This window comes from Heterodontus francisci, chromosome 35 (genome assembly GCF_036365525.1).
Source record: "Heterodontus francisci isolate sHetFra1 chromosome 35, sHetFra1.hap1, whole genome shotgun sequence".
Lineage (NCBI taxonomy): Eukaryota > Metazoa > Chordata > Chondrichthyes > Heterodontiformes > Heterodontidae > Heterodontus > Heterodontus francisci.
The window spans coordinates 41,172,349-41,196,585 of record NC_090405.1 but is presented as its reverse complement, the minus strand read 5'-3'; the positions used below and the strand labels follow the sequence as shown (position 1 = coordinate 41,196,585).

Here is a 24,237-nt window from a genome sequence, read left to right as displayed (position 1 = left end):
GACTTGAACCCACAATCTTCATGATTTACAGTAAGATTGCTGCCACTGAGTCATGGCTGACACCTACTTCAGTAATTATATAAAGCATTGATCAGACCTCATTGACATATTGTGATCAGTTTCAAGCATCCCGACCCTGAGGAGGATAATGGTCTTGGATAAAAATCTGGTGACAGTTCAAGAAGGTGATAGCAAAGATGAAAGGGCCGAGTTATGATGAGACGCAGGGTATAATCCCTAGTTATATTCTCTGAAGATGAGAAGATTAATCTAATTAAAGTATTTAAAATAATGAGTAAAAGTGACAGGGTAGATGGGAATAACTCCTCACTTCAATAGGAGGAATCCATAACCTTCAGAATAATTTAGTTAAAAGCAAATCCAGAAGAAATTTCTTTGCACAAAGGGTTGTGTGAATGTAGAATGCAGTTTCCAAAGAGGCCAGAGCTGCAGCTCAGTGGGTAGCACTCTTACCTCTGAGTCAGATGGTTGTGAGTTTAAGTTCTGCTACAGAGTGCTGAGTGCATAATTCGAGCTGACCTCCCTGTGCATTTCTGAGGGACTGCTGCTTGGTCAAAGGTGCCATCTTTCCGATGAGAAATTTAAACAAAGGCTCTGACTCCTCTCTCAGGTGGAAGAAGAGCAGGGGAGTTCTCCCTGGTGTCCTGACCAATGTTTAACCCTCACGTAAAATGAAAATAGATGGTCATTATCTCATTGCTGTTTGTGGAAGTTTCCTGTGTGCAAATTGGCTGCTGCATTTCCTACATCACAACAGTGAGGTACTACATTGGCTATAAAACCCTTTGTAATTTCCTGAGGTTGTGAAAGGGATTATACGAATGCAAGTATTTATTTAGTGTAAGTATTTAAAATGAAGATGGATACTTTCTTGCGGAATTAAGGGTAAGAATGGATATGGGGAAAGGACAGAGAATTGGAATTAAAAGATATGGCTAACGATAGGCTGAATGTCCTACTACTGTTCCTATAATCCATTGCACAGCTGAATTTTACATGCCATTAATTGTTTGGATCTATATAAATACAGACACATGTTAAATATTTATTGGGTACATTATTGTGCTCTTTGCTTCAAATAAGGAGACACAAATTTCATGCATATGCAGGCCTGGGGAGAATTCCCCTGGTTATTCTGTGTTTGAGGCACTGCGAACATTATCTTCAGCTGAACAAAGTACCTTGGATATGTTTTTTCTCATGTTACAGATGCAATATAAATGAAAGTTGATGTTGTTTGCAATTTTGCAAGAAATATCAAGAGTAAGAAATTTCCAAACTGTTTGTGATACCCCAATACATAGCAACCTAAGAAAATTAGTCTTAAAAGTGCATTATTAAACCTAAAATTGGATTAAAAGTTATATATCCTGTTTTCATAATATTACAAATTATTGTCACGATATGCTTGGCACTGTCGAGGCAGCATTTATAGAGAAGGTGATAGTGGCCTTGTTAAATTCTTGTGGCAATGGTGTGCAGTGATGTTCTTTTTCACAACAGAGTGACTTTCTAGTTTGGCATTAAGAGTCAACATTGTGTGGAACAGGAAACGTGTCGGTCAGGCCAGGTAGGCAAGAAAGGTTCCCTTCCCTCCAAGGCATTAGTGAGTCAGTTGGGTTTTATACAACTATTTATTTATTTAGAGATACAGCACTGAAACAGGCCGTTCGGCCCACCGAGTCTGTGCCGACCAACAGCCACCCATTTATACTAACCCTACAGCAATTCCATATTCCCTATCACCTCCCTACACTAGGGGCAATTTACAACGGCCAATTTACCTATAACCTGCAAGTCTTTTGGATGTGGGAGGAAACCGGAGCACCCAGCGAAAACCCACGCAGACACAGGGAGAACTTGCAAACTCCGCACAGGCAGTACCCAGAATCGAACCCGGGTCCCTGGAGCTGTGAGACTGCGGTGCTAACCACTGCGCCACCCTGACAGCTATCTGACAACTATCTGACTGCTTTCTTTCAGGCACTAGACTACAAATAGCTGGATTTATTATATTTAATCCCACAGAAGGCTATGCTAGAATTTGAACTCAAGACAATCGGGGAGCGAGTCCAGGAGTGGAACCATTATGGTACCATATCATTGGCCCCTTTCCAAATGCCAATGGGGATTGAATAGTTAACAGATTATGGAGGAGCACTCATTAAAAAAAGATTCTGCCTCTCATTGGCTGCAATGTAGCAAAGTAATAGTCTATAATTGCCTATGTTTCTCAGGCATGCAACAGCTATAATAGGATGCAGTTTGAAAACCAACGCTTGCTCAAAACTGACCCAATGGAGACAGTTTTGTAGAGAATAAAAATCCCTGTCAGCCGCATTAGAATGTTTTTGTTCTTTTCACCAGATGTGATAATATGACTGTTACTAACAGACGGAGGGGTAAGCAGTAGGTGGAGCAGAGTGTCTGTGGTCAGAATTCTGTCAAAGCAGAATTTTTCACTCATGGCGTCAATCTTTTGGCAGGCCTCAGCACATGAAGCTGAAGGAAATTATTTGCAAGCTGCCAAGATTCAGGAATGCCATTTCATTAACACATTTACTGCACATTTAACAGCTTCCTGTTAAATTGATTATTTTCTTACAAGTACTGAATACACAGTGGATAATAGATATCCCCATGGTGAATGACAAGACACTAAGCCACTGCAGGCCATAACAGCAAAACTCCGGGTTTTATGTTTATCAACTAAGTCCCACTGATTATTTATGTGTGTGTGGAAATTCACAATAAACAATTTTGCAAAGATTTACATGTTTCTTCTGACCAAAATATAATACAAAAATATGTTACTTAAGATTATATGATAAATTACAGAATAGATGCCACATTACAGAATACCTGTTACATTACAGAACAGATGTTGCACTACAGATTAAACAATATTTTACAGGATACACAGCACATTACAGAATATATGATACATGACAGAGTAAAAGTCATGGTATAAAATTCTTGTTGCATTACAGAACACATTTATTATATTATAGAAGCATAGAATCATAGAGAGATACAGCACTGAGACAGGCCCTTTGGCCCACCGAGTCTGTGCCGACCATCAACCACCCATTTATACTAATCCTACATTAATCCCATATTCCCTACCACATCCCCATCTTCCCTCAATTCTCCTATCACCTATCTACACTAGGGACAATTTACAATCGCAAATTTACCTATCAACCTGCAAGTCTTTGGCTGTGGGAGGAAACCGGAGCACCTGGCGGAAACCCACGCGGTCACAGGGAGAACTTGCAAACTCCACACAGGTAGTATTATACAACACATTACAGATTTCATGAAAGAATATATCTTGCATTACTGATTACATGATACATCACTGATTACAAACTGTTACACAATGCATGTCACACTGCAGAATACGTGTCATATTACAAAATACAAGTTACATTACAGAATATTTGTTACTTTGCAGATTGCATGCTTATTATAGAACATGTTACATTACAAAATAGATCTTACATTACAGTTTACATTGTCACATTATACATGTTACATCACAGATTTTGTAACAAATTACAGAATACATGCTACATTACAGTTAACATGCTATATTATAGAATATATACAGATTACAAATTACATTTCAGATCACAGAATAGCTACACGCCATCTGCTAGCTCTGCCAGTGTTTTTTTCCCCCCCAGGTATATCACAGTGTGCTATCTATATGGGTTTCCCTTTAAGGTGTCCTCTGTTTCTCCATTGAGTAAACCGATATGTAACTCATAAACTTACATATACGCAAATGATTTATTAGTCAATCTCTGGGGTGTTACCCCCTGGGCTTTTAGAGCAGGTGTAGTCTTCAGATAAAGCAGGGTTAAAGATCAGAGGAATAATTGGATGAGTGCATTTAGAGCCAATTTTGAAGTCATATATCCTGAACTTATTTTTTATGTGTTGATTATAAATTCTCATCTCCGGATTATTAATGGAAACTGCCTGTGCAAACAAGACTTGCAGTAATTATATACTCCTGTTGGTGGTGGAGCTGCGGTGCCCTGTAGTCCATTGGTGGGGCCAAAGGGTGTATTTACAACATGACAATTTTACATAGGTAGTTTCTATTATAATGTAGACATAAGAATTTATATTTGGGAAAAACGATGGGAAGTGTGTACAAATTAAAAATTTAAAAATGTACTTAGATTCAGCTTTTGATTGCTGAAGCTTCATTTCCTACCAGCAGGTGTCACCTTAGTGAGAGAAGCTCCAAATAATAGCTGTGCTGGTGTCTATTTATTGTGGGGAACACGGGTGGAGCAAATGGCACAACAGCGTCTCTTGTGGCTGGACATGGCACAGCACAATAACACCTGTGGTAGGGCATGAAACAGTACCACGAGCTTCTCCTACGGCAAGGCATGGAACAGCGCCTCCTGTAGCAGGGTGTGGAACAACACCATAGCGCCTCCTGCGGCACAGCATGGAACAGCATCATCAGCGCCTCCTGTAGCAGGGTGTGGAACAACACCATAGTGCCTCCTGCAGCACAGCATGGAACAGCATCATCAGCGCCTCCTGTAGCAGGGTGTGGAACAGCACCACAGCATCCCTTGTGGCAGGGTGTGGAACATTGTCACCCAGAACTACTTGCATGCCAAACAGCGCAAGCTGCGTGCAATAGACAGAGCTAAGCGATCCCACAACCAACAGATCAGATCTAATTTCTGCAGTCCTGCCACATCCAATCGTGAATGGTGGTGACAATTAAACAACTAACTGGAGGAGGTGGCTCCACAAATATCCGCATCGTCAATGATGGGGAATCCAGCGCAACAGTGCAAAAGATGAAGCTGAAGCATTTGCAACAATCTTCAGCCAGAAATGCTGAGTGGATGATCCATTTTGACCTCTTCCTGAAGTCCCCAGCATCACAGATGCCAGTCTTCAGCCAATTCGATTCACTCCGCGTAATATCGAGAAATGACTGAAGGCACTGGATACTGCAAAGGCTATGGACCCTGACAACATTCCAGCAATAGTACTGAAGACCTGTGCTCCAGAAATTGCCGCGCCCCTAGCCAAGCTGTTCCAGTATAGCTACAATACTGGCATCTACCCTGCAATGTGGAAAATTGCCCGGGTATGTCCTGTACACAAAAAGCAGGACAAATCCAACCCGGCCAATTATCGCCCCATCAGTCTACTCTTGATCATCAGTAAAGTGATGGAAGGTGTCATTGACAGTGCTATCAAGCAGCACTTGCTTAGCAATAACCTGCTCACTGACCCTCAGTTTGGGTTCCGCCAGGGCCACTCAGCTCCTGACCTCATCGCAGCCTTGGTTCAAACATGGACAAAAGAGCTGAACATAAGAGGTGAGGTAAGAGTGACTGCCCTTGACAGCATTTGACTGAGTATGGCATCAACGAACCCTCGCAAAAATTGAGTCAATGGTAATCAGGGGGAAAACTCTCTGCTGGTTGTAATTGTACCTAGTGAAAAGGAAGATGGTTGTGGTTGTTGGAGGTCAATCATCTCAGTTCCAGGATATCACTGCATGGGTTCTTCGGGGTAGTTCCTAGGCCCAACCATCTTTAGCTGCTTCATCAATGACCTTCCTTCAATCATAAGGTCAGAAGTGGGGATGTTCACTGATGATTACACTATGTTCAGCACCATTTGCGACTCCTCAGATACTGAAGCAGTCGTGTAGAAATGCAGCAAGACCTGGACAACACTCAGGCTTGGGCTGATAACTGGTAAGTAACATTCACACCACACAAGTGCCAGGCAATGACCATCTCCAACAAGAGAGAATCTAACCATCTCCCCTTAACATTCAACGGCATTACGATCGCTGAATTCCCCACTATCAACATCATGGGGGTTACCATTGACCAGAAACGGAACTGGACTAGCCATCCAAATACCATTGCTACAAGAACAAGTCAGAGGTTAGGAATCCTGCGGCGAGCAACTCACCTCCTGACTCCCAAAGTCTGTCCACTACTACAGGGCACAAGTCAGGAGTGTGATGGAATACTCTCCACTTGCCTAGATGGGTGCAGCTCCAAAAACACTCAAGAAGCTCGACACCATCCAGGACAAAGCAGCCCGTTTGATTGGCACCCTATCCACAAACATTCACTCCCTCCACTGCTGAGGCACAGTGGCTGCAATGTGTACCATCTACAAGATGCACTGCAACAATGCACCATGGCTACTCAGGCAGCACCTTCTAAACCCGTGACCTCTACCACCTAGAAGGAGAAGGGCAGCAGATGCTTGGGAACACCATCACCTCTAAGCCACACACCATCCTGACTTGAAACTATATTGCTGTTCCTTCACTGTTGCTGGGTCAAAATCCTGGAACTCCCTTCCAAACAGCACTGTGGGTGTACCCACCTAACTTGGACTACAGTGGTTCAAGAAGGCAGCTCACCACCACCTTCTCATGGGCTATTAACAATGGGTTAATAGAAATAAATAAATGCTGGCCTGGCCAGCGACGCCCACATCCCATGAAACAAAGAACAAAAAAGCACCACCAGCGCCTCCTGCGGCAGGGTGTGGAATAGCACCGACAGCGCCTCCTGCGGCAGGGTGTGGAACCGTCTCAACAGCGCGCCAACTGCGGCAGGGCCTTGAAACTGGTCTGAACCTCTGTTGCGCGCGCACTCTCCCCTTCTCTCCGGGCGGGGCGGTGGAACTGCTCTTGCGGCGGCTGGGCTGCCGACTTCTCGCGAGAGCGGGCTTTTACCTGGATCCGAGGTGCGCGGGGTGGTGAAGGGCGAGAGTTGGCGCAGTTGTGCGGACCGAGTCGGGACAACAACAGCAGCGGCGGAGGAACGAGCAGCATCTGCACCATGGCAACGGCCCGCGGCCCAGTTTGGCTCGGCGCCACTGTGTCCGCGCTGCTCTGGCTCAGCCTGGCACCGGCCCGCGGACAGAACGGTGAGTTCCCGAGACTGGGGGGACAGGGGCAGGCTTCTTACGGGTAACAAGCCACCCCCCCGCGGGTAACTAGTAACACCAGGCCCCGGCGACAGCTACTCCGAGTGAAGGGCCCTGGTTTGGGGGGAGAGGAGGGTCAGGAAACTGGGAGAGGATTAAGAGTTTCCCCTTACTCACTGATAAATATGTTCAATTCAACTGCATTTCAAATTGCTTTGGTTAACTTTTTTCAATCCTACTGTGTTCAATTTAATTGCATTTCGAATTGTTTTTAAATAATTGCATGTTGCTTTACTTTTGCATTGCCTATTTATAAAGCATCAATCTGTTCTAGTATTGTTTGATTACCAGCGCAAACAAATGCAAACTCAATGCACCAAAATCCTCTTCTCTTCACCCCCCCCCCCCCTTTAATGACTAAGCTATTTTATTTTTAAATGTGCCTTAAATTCAAAATATTTGCCATGGGTCAGGTTGTAATAGCACAGTGTGTTTTTTTGATTTTTTTTTCTCACTTGTCCATGTTGAACTGATGTCTTACAGAATGCAGTATCTCTGAGTGTGACCTGGTTGCAAGTGCTAAATGCAATACCGCAGAACAGAGGCGCTCTCAAAATTTCCCTTTTGACATTCATACCTCCTTGAAGTTTAGGTCATATAAAATGGGGAAGGAAATGTGTTTTAACATTTTATCACGAGATGGCAAATATGGCCAAGTCATCGATGGGTTGCTTTTGTGCAGTTTAAGAAAAGGTAGCAAATGCATTTGAAATCATTGCATTAAACTGTTAGTAGTTAAAAAGGAAATTAGCTGCAGAGGATTAGTCAAACATTTGCCCTTTTTCTGCATCACCAGTGTAGAGTCCCAGTTTCGTCATCTCTAATGCAATATGTAAATTGAGGAAGTTCTATAGTCTGACGCTGATGGCAGTGCTATTTAAGTACAGTATTTTCATTCCATTTCCACTGCTTTCTTTGTCCTGTCAGTATTGTCTCTCAGGCTTGAAGGAGATGTTAATCATCGTAATTAAGCATCTTCTGCAGGAAAGCTGTGGAGGCATTACAAGGTCAGAGTGATCCTGAAAATTATCATGACTATTATGATCAGGGTTCTTGAGCCAGTATCTTTGACACGTCATCAATGCCATTCATATGCACTCTCGATGGGGGTGGGGGCGGGGGGGAGGGTGATGAATGGAATCATGAAACACAATCCCACAAATACTGTTTGAAATCTTTTAATTTCATGCAATAGAAACAGAATTTGACAGATTCAGTTCCCATGAAACAGTAGGCCTAATTATAAATGGATGACGAACTCAGTTTTGGATTTTAGGAGTTACTCAAATATACTATATAAAGTATAAAAAGTAGCAAGCACTTCCCATAAAGTTGTAATTTAAATCTTGATCTTTATTCATTCTTGGAAAATGGGTGTCGCCTGCAAGTCCAGAATTTATTGCTCATGCCGAATGGCCCTTGAGAAGGTGGTGGGGCGCTGTCTTCCTAGACCGCTGGTGTAGGAATAACCACAGTGCTGTAAGTTGGGAATCGTGTCTTGTCATGCCATAATGAGGTGACCTCATTGAAACATATAAGATTCTGAGGGGGCTGGACAAGGTAGATGCTGAGAGGCTGTTTCCTCTGGAGAGTTTGGAACTAAGGTTCATAGTCTCAGAATAAGGGATCGACCGTTTAGGACTGAGATGAGGAGAAATTTCTTCACTCAGGGTTGTGAGTAATAGTTCTCTACCCCAGAGGGCTCTAGATGCTCAGTCATTGAGTATATTCAAGGCTGAGATTGATAGATTTTTTGGTAGTAAGCGGTATGGGGTTAGGTTGGGAAAGTGGAGCTGAGGTAGATGATCAGTAATGATGTTTTGAATGGCAGAGCAGGCTCGAGGGGCCGTATGGCCTCCTCCTCCTATTCCTTGTGTTCTTATGATAAATGTTTACTAGCTACAAAAAAAGAAAGTATAGTTATTGTGGCAGTAAGCAGTTATCCGGTAATATAAGCCAATTTATTCAGGAAATAGACTTGATTTATGAAACGAGAGATTGATTTTTCTCTGCAATGAAAATGCTGATTGGTTTCTATTATTGTGTCCAGGGCCTCCTTAATGTACTGCAAGATAAGAAACATTTGCTAGAAATGGCAGAAAATCATTTCAAATGAAAAACAAAATGTTGAAGTCTTGCAAAATTCATTCTTTCATTTCCCATGTGAACCTATTTTGAGGTAAGCCTGAAAATGGCTTAGAGCACTGGTTTGTAAATTGTCGGTGAGTAGACTGTTGGTGGCAGGGGAAGTTGTTTCATAAAGTTTATCTCCTCTATTATTTTTGATAGGATTGAGGAAAGAATCTCAATTTTATAAAATACTTTAATTCACAGGACTTTTAATGTTCAATATAAAATAAATTTCAGAATATTTACAGCAATTTTTAGCCGGAATAAAACTCATAAATGTGGTGCCAGCACTTTTTTTTGCATAATTTTCTGTTCTCTACCAAAATACTGAAAAATGGCATGAACTAAGCCAGATGGAGACCAAAACAAACGCAACAAACCAGTCAGATTAAAACTTAGATTCTCAGATAGACCAAGTAATGCTAACATGATGCTTATTATCTTTTTAATACATATATTTTTAAAAAATGGTTCAGTCCCTTTGCATGGCAACTACACATTTGGGCCAGCCACTCTAATGTTCAGGATTTCAGAGTATTTGAGCTAATTGCATGCAAGAGCCCTGTCATTATGCTTAGTTTCCTTAATGTTGACAGTCAAATTATCTCTGTATTTACGGCTGTTTGTGCTTAAATCTTCTATGCAATCAGATTATTTCATAGGCCACACATGTTTTCTTCACTCTTACAAGGCAGCTAGAGAATCTTGTGCCTCCAACAGCCTAATAAAAGGAAGGAAATATATGGGATTTAACAAATATATGTTTAATGTTTAGAGATGTTGCTTGGATTGGAGGCTGGTAGAAAATGTTCTGAGGATGGTTACTCGGTTAGCTGTTGGGAATTTGGAGGAGCCTTTTTAGTAACTTAGTTGTTTTGTGTGTATATTTTCAGCGCAGTCATGTAACTGACAGCTGAGCAGCCTGCCTCTAATCCTTTCCGACCTAGCTCTTCAGATAAATACAGATTGTGTGGCGTCATCCTGGTGGTGATTAATTCTGCTAGTAATTGTTCTTCCTGCAACAATGAGATTGAAACCATGAGTCTTTACTGTTGAATCTTTGTCCCTTCTATTCTGATGCCATATGAGTCCTCCAAGGTGCTACGCCACTAGCACCTAATTCGTTGTTATGATTGTGAGCTTTTAGGGGATATAAAATTTGGCCATTCTGGACAAATCTAACTTCCTGCATACACCTTTAAATGGATTTTTAACTGTACATTTATAGCTCGATAAAAGTGAGCAAATGCATTTGCTACCATTCCAGTCATTTCAAGGTAGAAAGATGGGATTATATTGTCTAATTATTTTTTGTCTTTCCCTTTTTCTGTCCTGGACATGGTGACTTTTATGCTTGAGTATCCCTGCAGAATAAATAAAAAAAATAATGGAGCTCTCCAGCACCTTGCAATTGATGCATGAGGTTGGATAGTGCATGTTTGCATGGTGGTTGAGAGTGACTTTGCAACCAGGCCTGGTCTGTCCTTCCCTTATGTCCATGTATATGCTGTAGGAAAGTGGAACCTGGCTAATACAAGAACACAAGAAATAGGAGCAGGAGTAGGCTATTCGGTCCCTCGAGCCTGCTCCGCCATTCGATAAGGTCATGGCTGATCTGATTGTGGGCTCAACTCCACTTTCCTGTCTGCCCGCCATATAACCCTTGACTCCCTTATCGATCAAAAATCTATCTAACTCAGCCTTGAATATATTCATTGACTCAGCCTCCACTGCTTTCTGGAGAAGAGAATTCCACCGACTCATGACCCTCAGCAGAAAAAATATCTCCTCATCTCTGTTTTAAATGGGAGACCCCTAATTTTTAAACTGTACCCTAGAGGTAACATCCTCTCAGCATCCACCCTGTGAAGTCCCCTCAGGATCTTGTATGTTTCAATACAATCACATCTCATTCTTCTAAACTCCAATGTGTATAGGCCCACCCTGCTCAACCTCACTTCCTCCTTTACACTGGGACAGCAGAGGGTGGTTGGAACACTCGACTAAATCCCTGTCTGAGACTGACCACTTCAATGTCCGCCAGTGAACAAACTGGACTCTTCCTGGTCGTTTTTTTGCTGGGATGATTCAGGAACACAGCACATAACGTACTGTGAAGATTTACTGAGCTTATTTTCTTTCTTAGTTTTGTATCTATAGTATTTCAACAATGGAATTCAACTTGTATTTGAAGTTTGCATTTTTCAGACCTGTTTGCTGGCTGAACATTTTTGCTCTGTTTACGTGGTACCTTCTCTCAAAAACTCCTAGTTGGCCATCAAATGTTGGCTGCACAGCCTGAAACAAAGGATTTCAATTAGAGGAAGTGAATTTTCGCAAAGATAAAATTCAGTGTTTTCTGTAACACTGATGCATTTTCTTGTAGATCTCTTGCCTGCCCTCCCTGTAACCAAAATCGCTGTTGGTTTAATTCACTGTTTGTGCCATCTAAATTATGGTGCTTTTTAGCATCCAAAACTTTTTTAGAAAAAGACCCTCTAATTTAACAGCAACTGATAATTAAATATAATTGGTGCCTGTGCTGTTGGTAGTACAGACTTGCTTCAAGTCTAGCTACCCTGCCTCTGATGGAGAATAATACAATGGATTGGAGGGTTTTTTGTTGTTGTTTTGATCGCACCCCATTTAGTCTCAGTGACGAGCGCCAAAGGTATGTTGTGCTGGTGGCAAAGCAACAAAATTAGATTTTGTGTGTTGGATGGACCAAAATAGTGCAGTGTGGGAGCTGGGTGATACAGTGAGAGTGAAAAACAGCAAGGGTTTGAATCTGGCTGCTTGGAATATGCCAATTTGTGGAATCACTAATTCATAGTTGCAGTCTGACTGGTAGGTTTTCATAGCGTTTAAATTTCAAGTGTTAAATTTGAGTTGAGTACCATGTAAACACAGTACGTCAGGGAACGCTGTGACATGTTTGCATTTGTACAATGTCAGTATTCTATTTGTCCAGGGATGTTGCAAGATGTTTCACTGCTTTTTCACATTGTAGAATGTGATCAATTAAAGATGCATTTTTTCAGAATTGCTATGATAGCTGTAAAGTTTTTGTTTAACAGTTATATTGTTTCATAAAAATGTGGTTTATCTGTTTTGATCTGTATATGCAAACTCTTACTTTTTGTGGTTAGTGTATTCTTTTTGAGGACAAGCAAGCAGGTACAGTATTGACCAATGTACAACTTGATTCATTTTAAAGTTATTGCAGTATTGTGGCTCATTCCCTGATAATAGCTATGGCTTTCACATACTGTAGTTATGTTCATTTTTTAAAAATTTATAGCTGCCTTTAATAAATGTCGTCCTTAATTTTACAAAATAAAGCTTTTTAAAAAATATGACAGCTGGGTGATGTTCAGTAAAATGATAGACGGCATGTTCAAGGAGTGTCCTACTGCACTCCAGTGTGGCAAAAGTCATTCATGTGGTCAGAGATACGGAAGCCAACTAACTGACAAAACTTTAAGGTTTTTCTTAGGGTGTATATACAAGTATACTTGGGTGTATTTGTATTTTAATTACCCCAATATTAACTGGGGTAGTTTTAGTGTGAAAGGAATTGAGGGAGCAGAATTCTTGAGGTACATTCAGGAGAACCTTTTTGCCCAGTATGTAGCAAGTCCAACATGAGAGGGTGCAGTTTTAGACTTAGTTTTAGGAAATGAAGATGGGCAGGTGGAAGGAGTGGCAGTGGGAGAGCATTTTTGTGGTAGTGATCATAATTCAGTCAGTTTTAACATAATTATAGAAAAGGACAGAGAGCAGGAGTTAGAGTTCTCAATTGGAGCAAGGCCAATTTTACTAAACTGAGGAGCTAAAATGGACTGGAAACAGCTACTTGAAGGTAAATCAATGTCAGAACAGTGGGAGGCATTCAAAGGGGAGATTCAAGGGGTTCAGGGTAAACATGTTCCCACAAAGAAAAAGGGTGGGGCGGCCAAATCCTGAGCCCCATGGATGTCAGGGAGCCTACAGGGTAAGATGAGGCAGAAAAGGAAAGCTTATGTCCGACACCAAGAGCTCAATACTACAGAAAGCTGAGAGGAGTATAGAAAGGGAGGGATGAAATCAAAAAGGAAATTAGGAAAGCAGAGAGGGCATGAAAGAATATTGGCAACCAAAATCAAGGTGAACCCAAAGATGCTTTTATCAATACATTACGAGTAAGGGGTTATCTAAGGAGAGAGTAGGGCCCATAAAAGACAAAAAAGGTAACCTATGTGTAGGAGCGGAATATATTGGTATGGTTCTTAATGAATACTTTGCATCTGGCCTCACAAAAGAGGGGGAAGATGCAGATATTGTAGTTAAGGTGGAAGAGTGTGAAGTATTGGCTGTGATAAATGTAGGGAGGGGGGAAGTATTGGATTAGCATCGTTGAAAGTTGATAAATCACCAGGGCTAGATGAAATGTATCCTAGGCTGTTAAAAGAATCAAGAGAGGAAATAGCAGAGGGTCTGACCATCATTTTCCAGTCCTCACTGGATATAGGTGCAGTGCTGGAGGATTGGAGAATTTCTAATGTTGTACCTCTGTTTTAAAAAGGGCGCGAAGGATAGACTGAATAATTACAGGCCAGTAGGTCTAACTCAGCAATGGGCAAATTATTGGAATCTATCCTGAGAGATAGGATAAACTGTCACTTAGAAAGGCACAGGTTAATCAAGGATAGTCAGAATGGATTTGTTAAAGGAAGATCTTGTTTGACCAACTTGATTGAATTTTTTGAAGAAGTAACAAGGGAGATAGACGAGGGTAGTACAGTTGATGTCTGCATGGATTTTAGCAAGGCTTTTGACAAGGTCCCACATGGCTCACTGGTTTAAAAAAATAAAATCCCATGGGATCCAGGGAAATGCAGCAAGGTGGATACAAAATTGGCTCAGTGTTGGGAAACAAAGGGTAATTGTTGACAGCTGTTCTAGCGACTGGAGGGCTGTTTCCAGTGGCATTCCGCAGGGCTCAGTACTGGGTCCCCTACTTTTTGTGGTGTATATTAACGGTTTGGATGTAAATGTAGCGGGCATGATCAAGAAGTTTGCAGACGACACAAAGATTGGCCGTGTGGTAGATAGCGAGGAGGATCGCTGTTGGCTGCAGGAAGATACTGATGGTCAGATGGGCAGAAAAGTGGCAAATGGAATTCAACCCGGAGAAGTGTGAGGTGATACATTTGGGGAGGTCAAACAAGGCAAAGGAATACATGATTAATGGGAAAATACTGAGAAATGTAGATGAATTAAAGGACCTTGGAGTGAATGTCTACAGATCTCTGAAGGTAGTAGGACATGTTGATAAGGTGGTTAAGAAAGCATATGGAATCCTTTCCTTTATTAGTCGCGGTATAGAATACAAGAGCAGGGAGATTATGCTGGAACTGTATTGGTTAGGCCCCAACTTGAGTACTGTGTGCAGTTCTGGTCACCTTAATACTGTAAGGATGTAATTGCACTAGAGAGGGTACAGAGGAGATTTATGAGGATGTTGCCAGGACTGGAAAAATGCAGTTATGAAGAAAGATTGGATAGGCTGGGTTTGTTCTCCTTGGAACAGGGAAGGCTGAGGGGAGATCTGATTGAAATGTACAAAATTTTGAGGGACCTGGATAGAGTGGAGGTGAAGAGTCTATTCACCATGGCAGAGAGGTCAGTGATGAGGGGCATAAATTTAAAGTGATTGGTAGAAAAATTGGAGGGGAGATGAGGGAAAAACTTTTTCACCCGGAAGGTGGTGGTGGTGGTCTGGAACTCACTGCCTGAAAGGGTAGTTGAGGCAGAGGCCCTCAACTCATTCAAAAGGAGTCTGGATATGTACCTCAGGTGCTGTAATCTGCAGGGCTATGGACCAAATGCTGGAAGGTGGAATTAGAATAGGTGGATTGTTTTTCAGCCAGCACAGACACGATGGGCCAAGTGGCCTGTTTATGTGGCTTTAAAATTTCTATGCTTTTATGATTTATGTGTATGTGAGGTGGGGGTGGGTGGGGGAAGGGGTGCTCATTAGATTGTGAAAGTGATGCTGATTTTATACAGCACTAACTCTTAAGTACTGTAACAGTGTTTTATCTACTAGTCCTGAAACTTTGGAGAGGCTAGAACAAGAATTCCCTGATAGAAGCCTTTGCAAAAGCAGTGACAATACTACACTACTGTCATTAACATTTCAGCAAAGTGCAGTGGTGTCGATGTTAAGTTTTTGCACCATTGCTATTTGAACTCTTATAAAACACCTAACAATACGGTTATAGATTTTGCTGCATCAAATGGTGTCTGTTTCTGGCCCAAGTACTGAGCTCTCAACCATGGGAGTGATATACTGATGGTTGTGATGTACTGGTTCCTTGCTGTTTTTTGCATTGATTTTTTTTTTGTTGCTAGTATGCCAAGCAAGTCTAGTGTTAACTTTTTTTGTGTGTATTTCTCTTGAATACAATACACCCAAAAGTGATGCTTGAGTATTGTATAATGAATGAGACTGCCACATAGATTACTATTGGGGCGGCACAGTGGCGCAGTGATTAGCACTGCAGCCTCACAGCTCCAGGGACCCGGGTTTGATTCTGGGTACTGCCTGTGCGGAGTTTGCAAGTTCTCCCTGTGACTGCGTGGGTTTTCGCCAGGCGCTCCGGTTTCCTCCCACAGCCAAAGACTTGCAAGTTGATGGGTAAATTGACCATTGTAAATTGCCCCTAGTGTAGGTAGGTGATAGGGAATATGGGATTACTGCACGGTTAGTATAAATGGGTGGTTGTTGGTCGGCACAGACTCGGTGGGCCAAAGGGCCTGTTTCAGTGCTGTATCTCTAAATAAAAAAAAAAATAAATACTATCAAGGGCCAGATTTTGCTAGAGTAGGATATCTTGTGGTTAGACTTACAATTGCATGTTTAGCTTTCAAAAAAGTTGCTCACAAATTTGCTGGAAATGCGAGCTCACAGCGCAGTGAGGGCAGCAGGGCATCTGGGACCTTGGTGCATGATGGATCAAACAGTGTATATCCTCTAACCAGTGACATTAAAGAACTGAGATATTAAAAACAGGGTGAACTCACTCACTCTAATGTCAGATCAGGGGCAGAAAGACAATTAAAGGGAAAGATTGGATTGAGAGAGAGGGAAAAGAACAGAAAAGAAAACTTTCCTAACCTGAAGGAATGAGACTGCACACATTTGGTTATATTCCGGGTAAGAGGGTGATTGGCTGCCATGAACAATTACTGAAGGTTATCCACACTATTAATTGCTAGACTACTTTCTCTGGTGAGTTTAATGGGTAACTTCATGAAGGGGGAGAGACTTCAAAAAGGTGCAACACAGAGGGATCTTGGTGTTCTTGTGCATTTAACACTGAGATGCGAAGGCATTTCTACTCTGAGGGTGGTGAATGTCTGGAATTCCATACCCCATAGAGTTGTGGAGGCTGGATCACTGAAAGCATTTAAAGAGGAGGGAGATAGATTTTTGAATTATCGGGGAGTTGAGGGCTATTAGGAGCTGTCGCGAAAGAGGAGTTGAGGTCTGGGGCAGATCATCCATGATCTTATTGAATGGCGGGTCAGGTTTGAGGGGCCGAATAGCTTACTCGTGCTCCTTTTTCTTATGTAAGTTAAGCATGAGATGTGGTTTTTGCGAGGCTAATGGCAGAACAGTTCAAAACAGCCAACAACTTTTGGCGATTCATAATTCACGGGATATCTGTTTCTAGCCACAAATTGCTGGCTGTATTTGCGCATTAATAATGGAGTGTGTCATTCATACTGCGTTTTCAGCAAATTTGGTTCCTTTGTGTGTATTGGTCTTAAAACATCGAAACATAGAAAGTAGGAGTAGGCCATTCGGCCCTTCGAGCCTGCTCCGCCATTCATTATGATCATGGCTGATCATCCAACTCAGTAGCCTGTTCCGGCTTTTGTCCCATACCCTTTGATCCCTTCAAACCCAAGAGCCATATCTAACTCCTTCTTGAAAACATAGAATGTTTGGCCTCAACTGCTTTCTGTGGTAGCGAATTCCACAGGCTCACCACTCTCTAGGTGAAGAAATTTCTCTTCATCTCAGTCCTGAAAGGTTTATCCCGTATCCTTAGACTATGGCCCCTGTTTCTGGACTCCCCCACCATCGGGAACATCCTTCCTGCATCTACCCTGTCAAGTCCTGTTAGAATTTTATAGGTTTCTATGAGATCCCCCCTCACTCTTCTGAACTCCCGAATATAACCCTAACCGACTCAATCTCTCCTCTTACGTCAGTCCCGCCATCCCAGGAATCAGTCTGGTAAACCTTGATGACTGTTTCAATGTTGAAGCTAATTACATTCAATAGAATAAGCAGCTCTTTCAGAATGGCTTTTTAATTAATCTTTTTGAAATGTAGAAAGTATGGTTTATAGAAAGATTACTTTGAATTTCAGAGCTCTCAATTTTCTGATTAGAACGCAATAGACATCAGTAGATTAATAATAAACACTTTAAATTAAGTTTAAGTTGCAAATCCCAAAGTAATGACTCTCTGGCTTGCAGACTGTGAGGGAAATGAAGGAGATTCCATACTGTGCTTTGAGCCCCAGCTTTCTGTCAAATTACTTTGACAATAATAGTCAAATATCCTGAATTACCATATTAAGGCAATACATTAAATATATTTCCGGTTTGCTTTAAAATCTTGCAAGAGTTTGACCTCTGCCTTCCACTTTTTATATGTTTAAAATTTGAAATGATGCACATCATGTAAACGTGATCTATAGGGCCGGCATGTGTTTGTTTGAAAACCTAGTTTTTAGAATATGCTGGATTTATTTGAGTTCATATTGAACAATCGTTTAACTTTTCAATTGATTGCATTTAATATGGATTCCCATTCAGTGCTGTAAATGGCAGAAGCTGCGCTCCAGGCCTTGGCTCACTCTGCAAACTGGTTTGTTCATTTACCATGCTTCTGGCTTTCATAGTTAATTCTGTAAGTTTTATGCAGAGTGCCTCCTACAAATGGAAATGGTTTTATTTTCTGCTTCCCCCAAAAACATTATTCATAAGTGGAACAAAGTACCTTCTTTCGAAAGGGAATAGGGTTATTGAATGACAATTGGAATAAATCTAGTTAAATTACATTTTAGAGAGGATTTCATCAGGCAAGCAGGGAAAGAATTAGAATAACTTCATTTATTCATGGTGCTTTCATATCTGATTTTTCTTCAACTGCAAAGACTTGAAGTTTTTAGTTTATATCTCCTCTTAACAGATACTGTAATACAACAATAACTTGTATTTGTATAACACCTTTAAAGTAATAAGTCCAAAGATGCTTCACAGGAGCATTTTAAAACAAAATATGACTTCAAGCCACATAAGGAGATATTAGATGACCCAAAAGCTTGATCAGAGAGGCGGGTTTTAAGGAGAGTCTTAAAGTAGGGAAGTGAGGTAGAGAGGCGAGGAGGTGTGCGGAGGGTATTCCAGGGTTTAGGGCCTAGCCAACTAAAGGCACAGCCACCAATGGTTGAGCGATTAAAATCGGATGCTCAAGAACCCAGAGTTAGAGGAATGTTGGTATCTTGGAGGGTTTTGGGGCTGGAGGAGATTAGAGATAGGGGGGGGGTGAGGCCATGGAGGGATTTGAAAACGACAATGAGAATTTTAAAATCAAGACTTTGCTTGATGGGAGCCAATGTAGGTCAGCGAGCACAGGGGTGACAGGTGAATGCGACTTGATGCAAGTTAAAACACGGCCAGCAGTGTTTCGAATGACCTCAAGTATACGGAGGGTAGAATGTGGGAGACCAGCCAGAAGGGCATTAGAATAGTCAAGTCTAGAAGGTAACAAAGGCATGAATTGAGGGTTTTGGTAGCAGTTGAGCTGAGACAGGGCGAAGTTGGGCATTGTTGCCGAGGTGCAAATAGGCGGTTTTGGTGATGGCGTGAATGCATGGTCAGAAGCTCATCTCGGGGTCAAATATGACACCAAAGTTACAAACAGACTGGTTTCGTCTCTCAGTTGCAGGGAGAGGGATGGAGTTGGTAGCTAGGAAATGGAGCTTGGAGCAGGGACCAAAAACAATGGCTTCAGTCTTCCCAGTATTTAATTGGAGAAAATTTCTGCTCTTCAGTACTGATGTCAGATAAGCAGTCTGATAATTTAGCAACAGTGGAGGAGTCGAGAGAAGTGGTGGTAAGTTTGAGTTGGGTGTCATCAGCGTGTGAAAACTAAAGCTGTGCTTTTGGATGATGTCACTGAGGGGCAGCGTGTAGATGAGTACTAAGAGGAGGCCATGGATAGATTCTTGGGGAACACCAGAAGTAATGGTGCAGCAGCAGGAACAGAAGCCATTGATAAACTGGATACAATTGGATAGATAAGAATGGAACAAGGTGAGAGCAGTTCCACCCAGCTGGACAACACTGGAGAGCTAATGGAGGAAGATGGTATGGTCAAGTGTCAAAGGCAGCAGAGAGGCCAAGAAGGACGAGGAGGGATAGTTTACCAATGGAAGATGTATAATTCTTATTATTTGTTAACCTCTAATGACTGGATATGGGCCACTTGTATACTTTCATGAGCCATTATTGATGCATCCAAATTTCCTTTTATGTTAAGTGCACCTATTAATTATGTTTAGTTTCCTTCCTCCCAAGTACTGTATATGGTTGTGATCCAATTTAATTGGAAAGGGAAAGATTTGCAGACATACGAGTGCAGTATTTTAAATAATGCATTGAATTCGTCACAATTTAATTTAAAGAATGCCTTTGGAGTTGATCTATATCACATTTTCTGTGTTCCTTTAGCATTGAGGACGAAAATCTGCCTCGGGTGTTCGTTGAATGTGACGCCAGGCCTTGGCATTTGAGATTGGATTGGAGCATCTGCAGTAACAACTTGAGTGAAATTCTAAAAATACACATTAATACACTCAGAATGATTAAAAATTTGTTTTGATCATGTGTTCCAAAATGAGGCTGTCATTCTGAAATCTGTAGAGAAAATTAAATTCTGCTACAAAAATCCCTGTAAATACCCAAATGCCTACTTATCTTCAATTTGTAATTTTAACAAATTGAATTCTACTGACAGTATTTCAAGAACCTAAAAGGAATAGCGGCAGCGACATAAGATGATTCAGATGATAGAAATGTGTGGGGAGCCTCTGTTGAGCTCCAGTATCACATGAAATATTTACTCCATTTCTCTCTTTCCCTTCTGTGCTAACAAAGCAATTACTGACTGATTAGAAGTTGTCTTTTCGGTAACGTGAAACTGTAGGGTTCTGTGCAGGCAAGCAAGGTAAAACTAGCCAAGTAACAAATTAATTATATAACGACATTGAGCCTGTCTGTTTTTAAGTCTTTATTGCAGCTTCTCACCTTAAGGTTAATCCTTTGCAGGTTTTTAAAATAGGCAGCTGTTTGTATTTTTTGTTTGAAAGTCATCTTCGTCACCTCACACTTCACTATTTCAAGTGATACAACTGTGTTCACATAGGGTAGAATGTTATTGGTTGTTGTTGATTCGTGATCACATTTTTTTGACAAGAATCTGTTCCATTGTAGGATTTGTGTTCTGCAAGGCTTTCACTAAAGGCCTGCTCGGGTCTGCAAATAAGACCCGACCCGGCCTGAGTCCTTCCATTTTTTCCCGCACCCGACTCGACCCAACCCGACCATCAGTTAACTTACCTTCTGTTTTCACTTTGTTCTTTAGCTGCACAAGCTTAAAATAATTGTAGCAAAACCACCTTTAAAGTCCAAAAAGTAAATTAGCATTAAAGTCACTTACCTGAGGGGGTGATGGGGCGTGTCCGATCCGGCCCGACCCGGACCCAACACGTGTCTGGGTCGGGTAGCAGGCCCTTAGCTTTCACCCTTTCCCCTGGCCTTAAAGCAGAGTGCACTGTAACAGGGCGGCGCAGCGGTTAGCACCGCAGCCTTACAGCTCCAGCGACCCGGGTTCAATTCTGGGTACTGTCTGTGTGGAGTTTGCAAGTTCTCCCTGTGTCTGCTTGGGTTTCATCTGGGTGCTCCGGTTTCCTCCCATATGCCAAAGACGTGCAGGTTGTTAGGTAAATTGGCCATTATAAATTGTCCCTAGTATAAGTAGGTGGTAGGGAAATATATAGGGATAGGTGGGGATGTGGTAGGAATATGGAATTAGTGTAGGATTAGTATAAATGGGTGGTTGATGGTCGGCACAGACTCGGTGGGTCGAAGGGCCTGTTTCAGTGCTGTATCTCTAAACTAAACTAAACATTATCTAACAACCAGTTAAGAACTGAGAAGCAGTCCCTATCTGAGGCAGGGATACAAACTCCATCAGAGCCTGAGTTTCTACTACCAAGGTAAACAAGCCATCTTATAGCTTTCTTTCGCCATCTTTTAACCTCTACAAAGGTAACATGTCAGGAAGGTGTTTGAGACTTTTAACATTAGTAATTTTATCCTGGACTGGGATTTATTGAGAAAGAGATATTGATAGTGAATGGTGTATTTTGAACTTTTGGGGCTGGCCAAGTGGACCAAAATGGTCTCTTCCACACCTGATCTAACAAACAATAACCATATAGTATGTACAGCACAGAAACAAAGCATTGGGCCCAACGGTCTATGGTGTTTATGCGCCACACGAGCCTCTTGCTACCTCTCTTTTTCTTTTCCTATTAATATAACCTATTCATTTCTGGTGTTTATCTGGCTTCACCTTCAATGCATCTATGCTATAATGACATGCTTTGATGCAATTATTTGGATTGATAACTGTTTTTGAGGGGGAAGAGTGATTCAGTAACCTGGCATTCCAAATTAATTTCAGCATGAATTCGACAATTGCAATACTGCTAGTTTCAAATGTAGGCGAACACATGGATTATAGTACCGTACCAGTGTCCTCAGCTACATAAAGCCATGACCTAATTGAATGATGGAATGGGCTTGAGGGACTGAATGGTTTACTCCTCTTCTGATGATCTTAACCACCCTAAAATTGTCCTTTACTGGTTAAACCCATTGTAAAAGATCTAGATATAAAAACAAAGTGCTGGAAATACTCAGCAGGTCTGTCAGCATCTGTGGAGAGAGAAACGGTTAATGTTTCAGGTCTATGACCTTTCATAAATTATTTCAGATTTCCAGCATCTGCAGTATTTTGCTTTTATTTTAGTATAAGATCTAGAGACAGTTTTCCACCAAAAGAAAGGTAAGCACAAATCTTTATCAGGTTTGATGTCTGCAGACTGATGTCCAGAATTTGCTTAGTGTCTAGATAGTTGCATTATACAGATAGACAAGATTAACCTGAGACAGTGACTTAGTTGCTGAATTTGAGATTAAAAAATGATTCTGGGGTAAAGAATCTCAGGAGCATAATACAGAAAAACTAGTTCAGGTTACTAGTGTTGCATTGATGTAGGAATAGGAAACTTGTGAATATTGACGAGAGTGCAGAATGCCCAACTGCTTTGCATCCAAGTTTCTTCAATATTTGCCTTATCAGTGCCACAAGCATCAAAAATCATGAGATTTTTGTTGTTTTTTATTTTGGGGCAAAATAAGGGTACTGTGTCTTTGAGCAGTGAAACCGGTAGCATAGCTTGATAAAGTCAAAGGTGCTTGGAACCCATTCTACAGTTCAGTTGCTGAAACCCAGCTTGTCTAGTATTACTGTGTTGGTCCTGTTATTTGTCATTTTAGATCTACCTCCTGCTTCAGAGCTTGGTCTGTTGCACTGTGCATGAGCCAGTGTCAAGTGTGCTCCTGCCTCAAGCTACCATAAAAGGGTGTTGAATGTATTTTGAAAATAAAAACTGCTGTCAAGTGGAGTACACTCTTGTGAAAGGGTTTATTAGCAATCCATAACAAATTTCAGGAATGTTAACTCTTTGAGGTGTCCAACTGTGCAGCATCCTGTACTATTACAAATCCACATAACAAATGTTTACAAAAGTTCACTAAGAATCAGTGCAGTTTTGAACAGAACTTAACTTCACTGGATGCAGCTTGAGGTATGTTGTCCTGTAGTTTTTTCAGTGTGCAACTTTCTTCTCTCTTTACAGTGCATATTTACTTTGATCAAATTCTTATCAGAAAGTAAACATACTTCCTAATTGGACAGCAAGGGCCTCAATTATTTATTATCTGTATTAATGACTTGGAGGCGGGGTAAGAGTGTAATGTATCCAAATTTGCTAACGATACAAAAATAAGGGGAAGGGCATGTGATGAGGATATAAGGAACCTGCAAGGGGATATAGATAGGTTGAACCGCCGCCGCCTTTGGCCTCCTTGTCTCGAGTGACAATGGGTAAGTGCCTGGAGGTGGTCAGTGGTTTGTGGAGCAGCGCCTGGGGTGGCTATAAAGGCCAATTCTAGAGTGACAGACTCTTCCACAGGCGCTGCAGATAAAATTGGTTGTCGGGGCTGTTGCACAGTTGGCTCTCTCCTTGCGCTTCTGTCTTTTTTCCTGCCAACTGCTAAATCTCTTCGACTCGCCACTGTTTAGCCCCGCCTTTATGGCTTTCCGCCTGCTCTGGCGATCACTGGCAACTGACTCCCACGACTTGTGGTCAATGTCACAGGACTTCATGTCGCATTTGCAGACGTCTTTAAAGCGGAGACGTGGATGGCCGGTGGGTCTGATACCAGTGACAAGCTCGCTGTACAATGCGTCCTTGGGGATCCTGCCATTTTCCATGCGGCTCACATGGCCAAGCCATCTCAAGCGCCGCTGGCTCAGTAGGGTGTATATGCTGGGGATGTTGGCTGCCTCGAGGACTTCTGTGTTGGAGATACGGTCCTGCCACCTGATGCCAAGGATTCTCTGGAGGCAGTGAAGATGGAATGAGTTGAGACGTTGTCCAGGCCTCATTGCTGTAGAACAAGGTACTGAGGACACAGGCTTAACATGCTCAGACTTTTGTGTTCCGTGTCACTGCGCCATTTTCCCACACCCTCTTGGCCAGTCTGGACATAGCTGTGTAGGCCTTTCCCATGCGCTTCTTGATTTCTGCATCAAGAGACAGGTTACTGTTGATAGTTGAGTTTAGGTAGGTGAACTCTTGAACCACTTCCAGAGCGTGG

At 41.9% G+C, this 24,237-nt stretch overlaps 1 protein-coding gene across 1 annotated transcript in view; it reads left to right on the top strand.

Annotated features, from left to right (window-relative positions):
• Positions 1-6,700: 6,700 nt before the first annotated feature.
• The window catches only part of LOC137350641 (neuroplastin-like), an 83,993-nt gene continuing 66,456 nt past the window's right edge, over positions 6,701-24,237 (top strand). Inside the window, exon 1 of the mRNA XM_068015423.1 lies at positions 6,701-6,969. Coding sequence (XP_067871524.1) covers positions 6,882-6,969 — 88 coding nt within the window. The 5' untranslated portion in view covers positions 6,701-6,881. The remainder of the gene's footprint in view (positions 6,970-24,237) is intronic.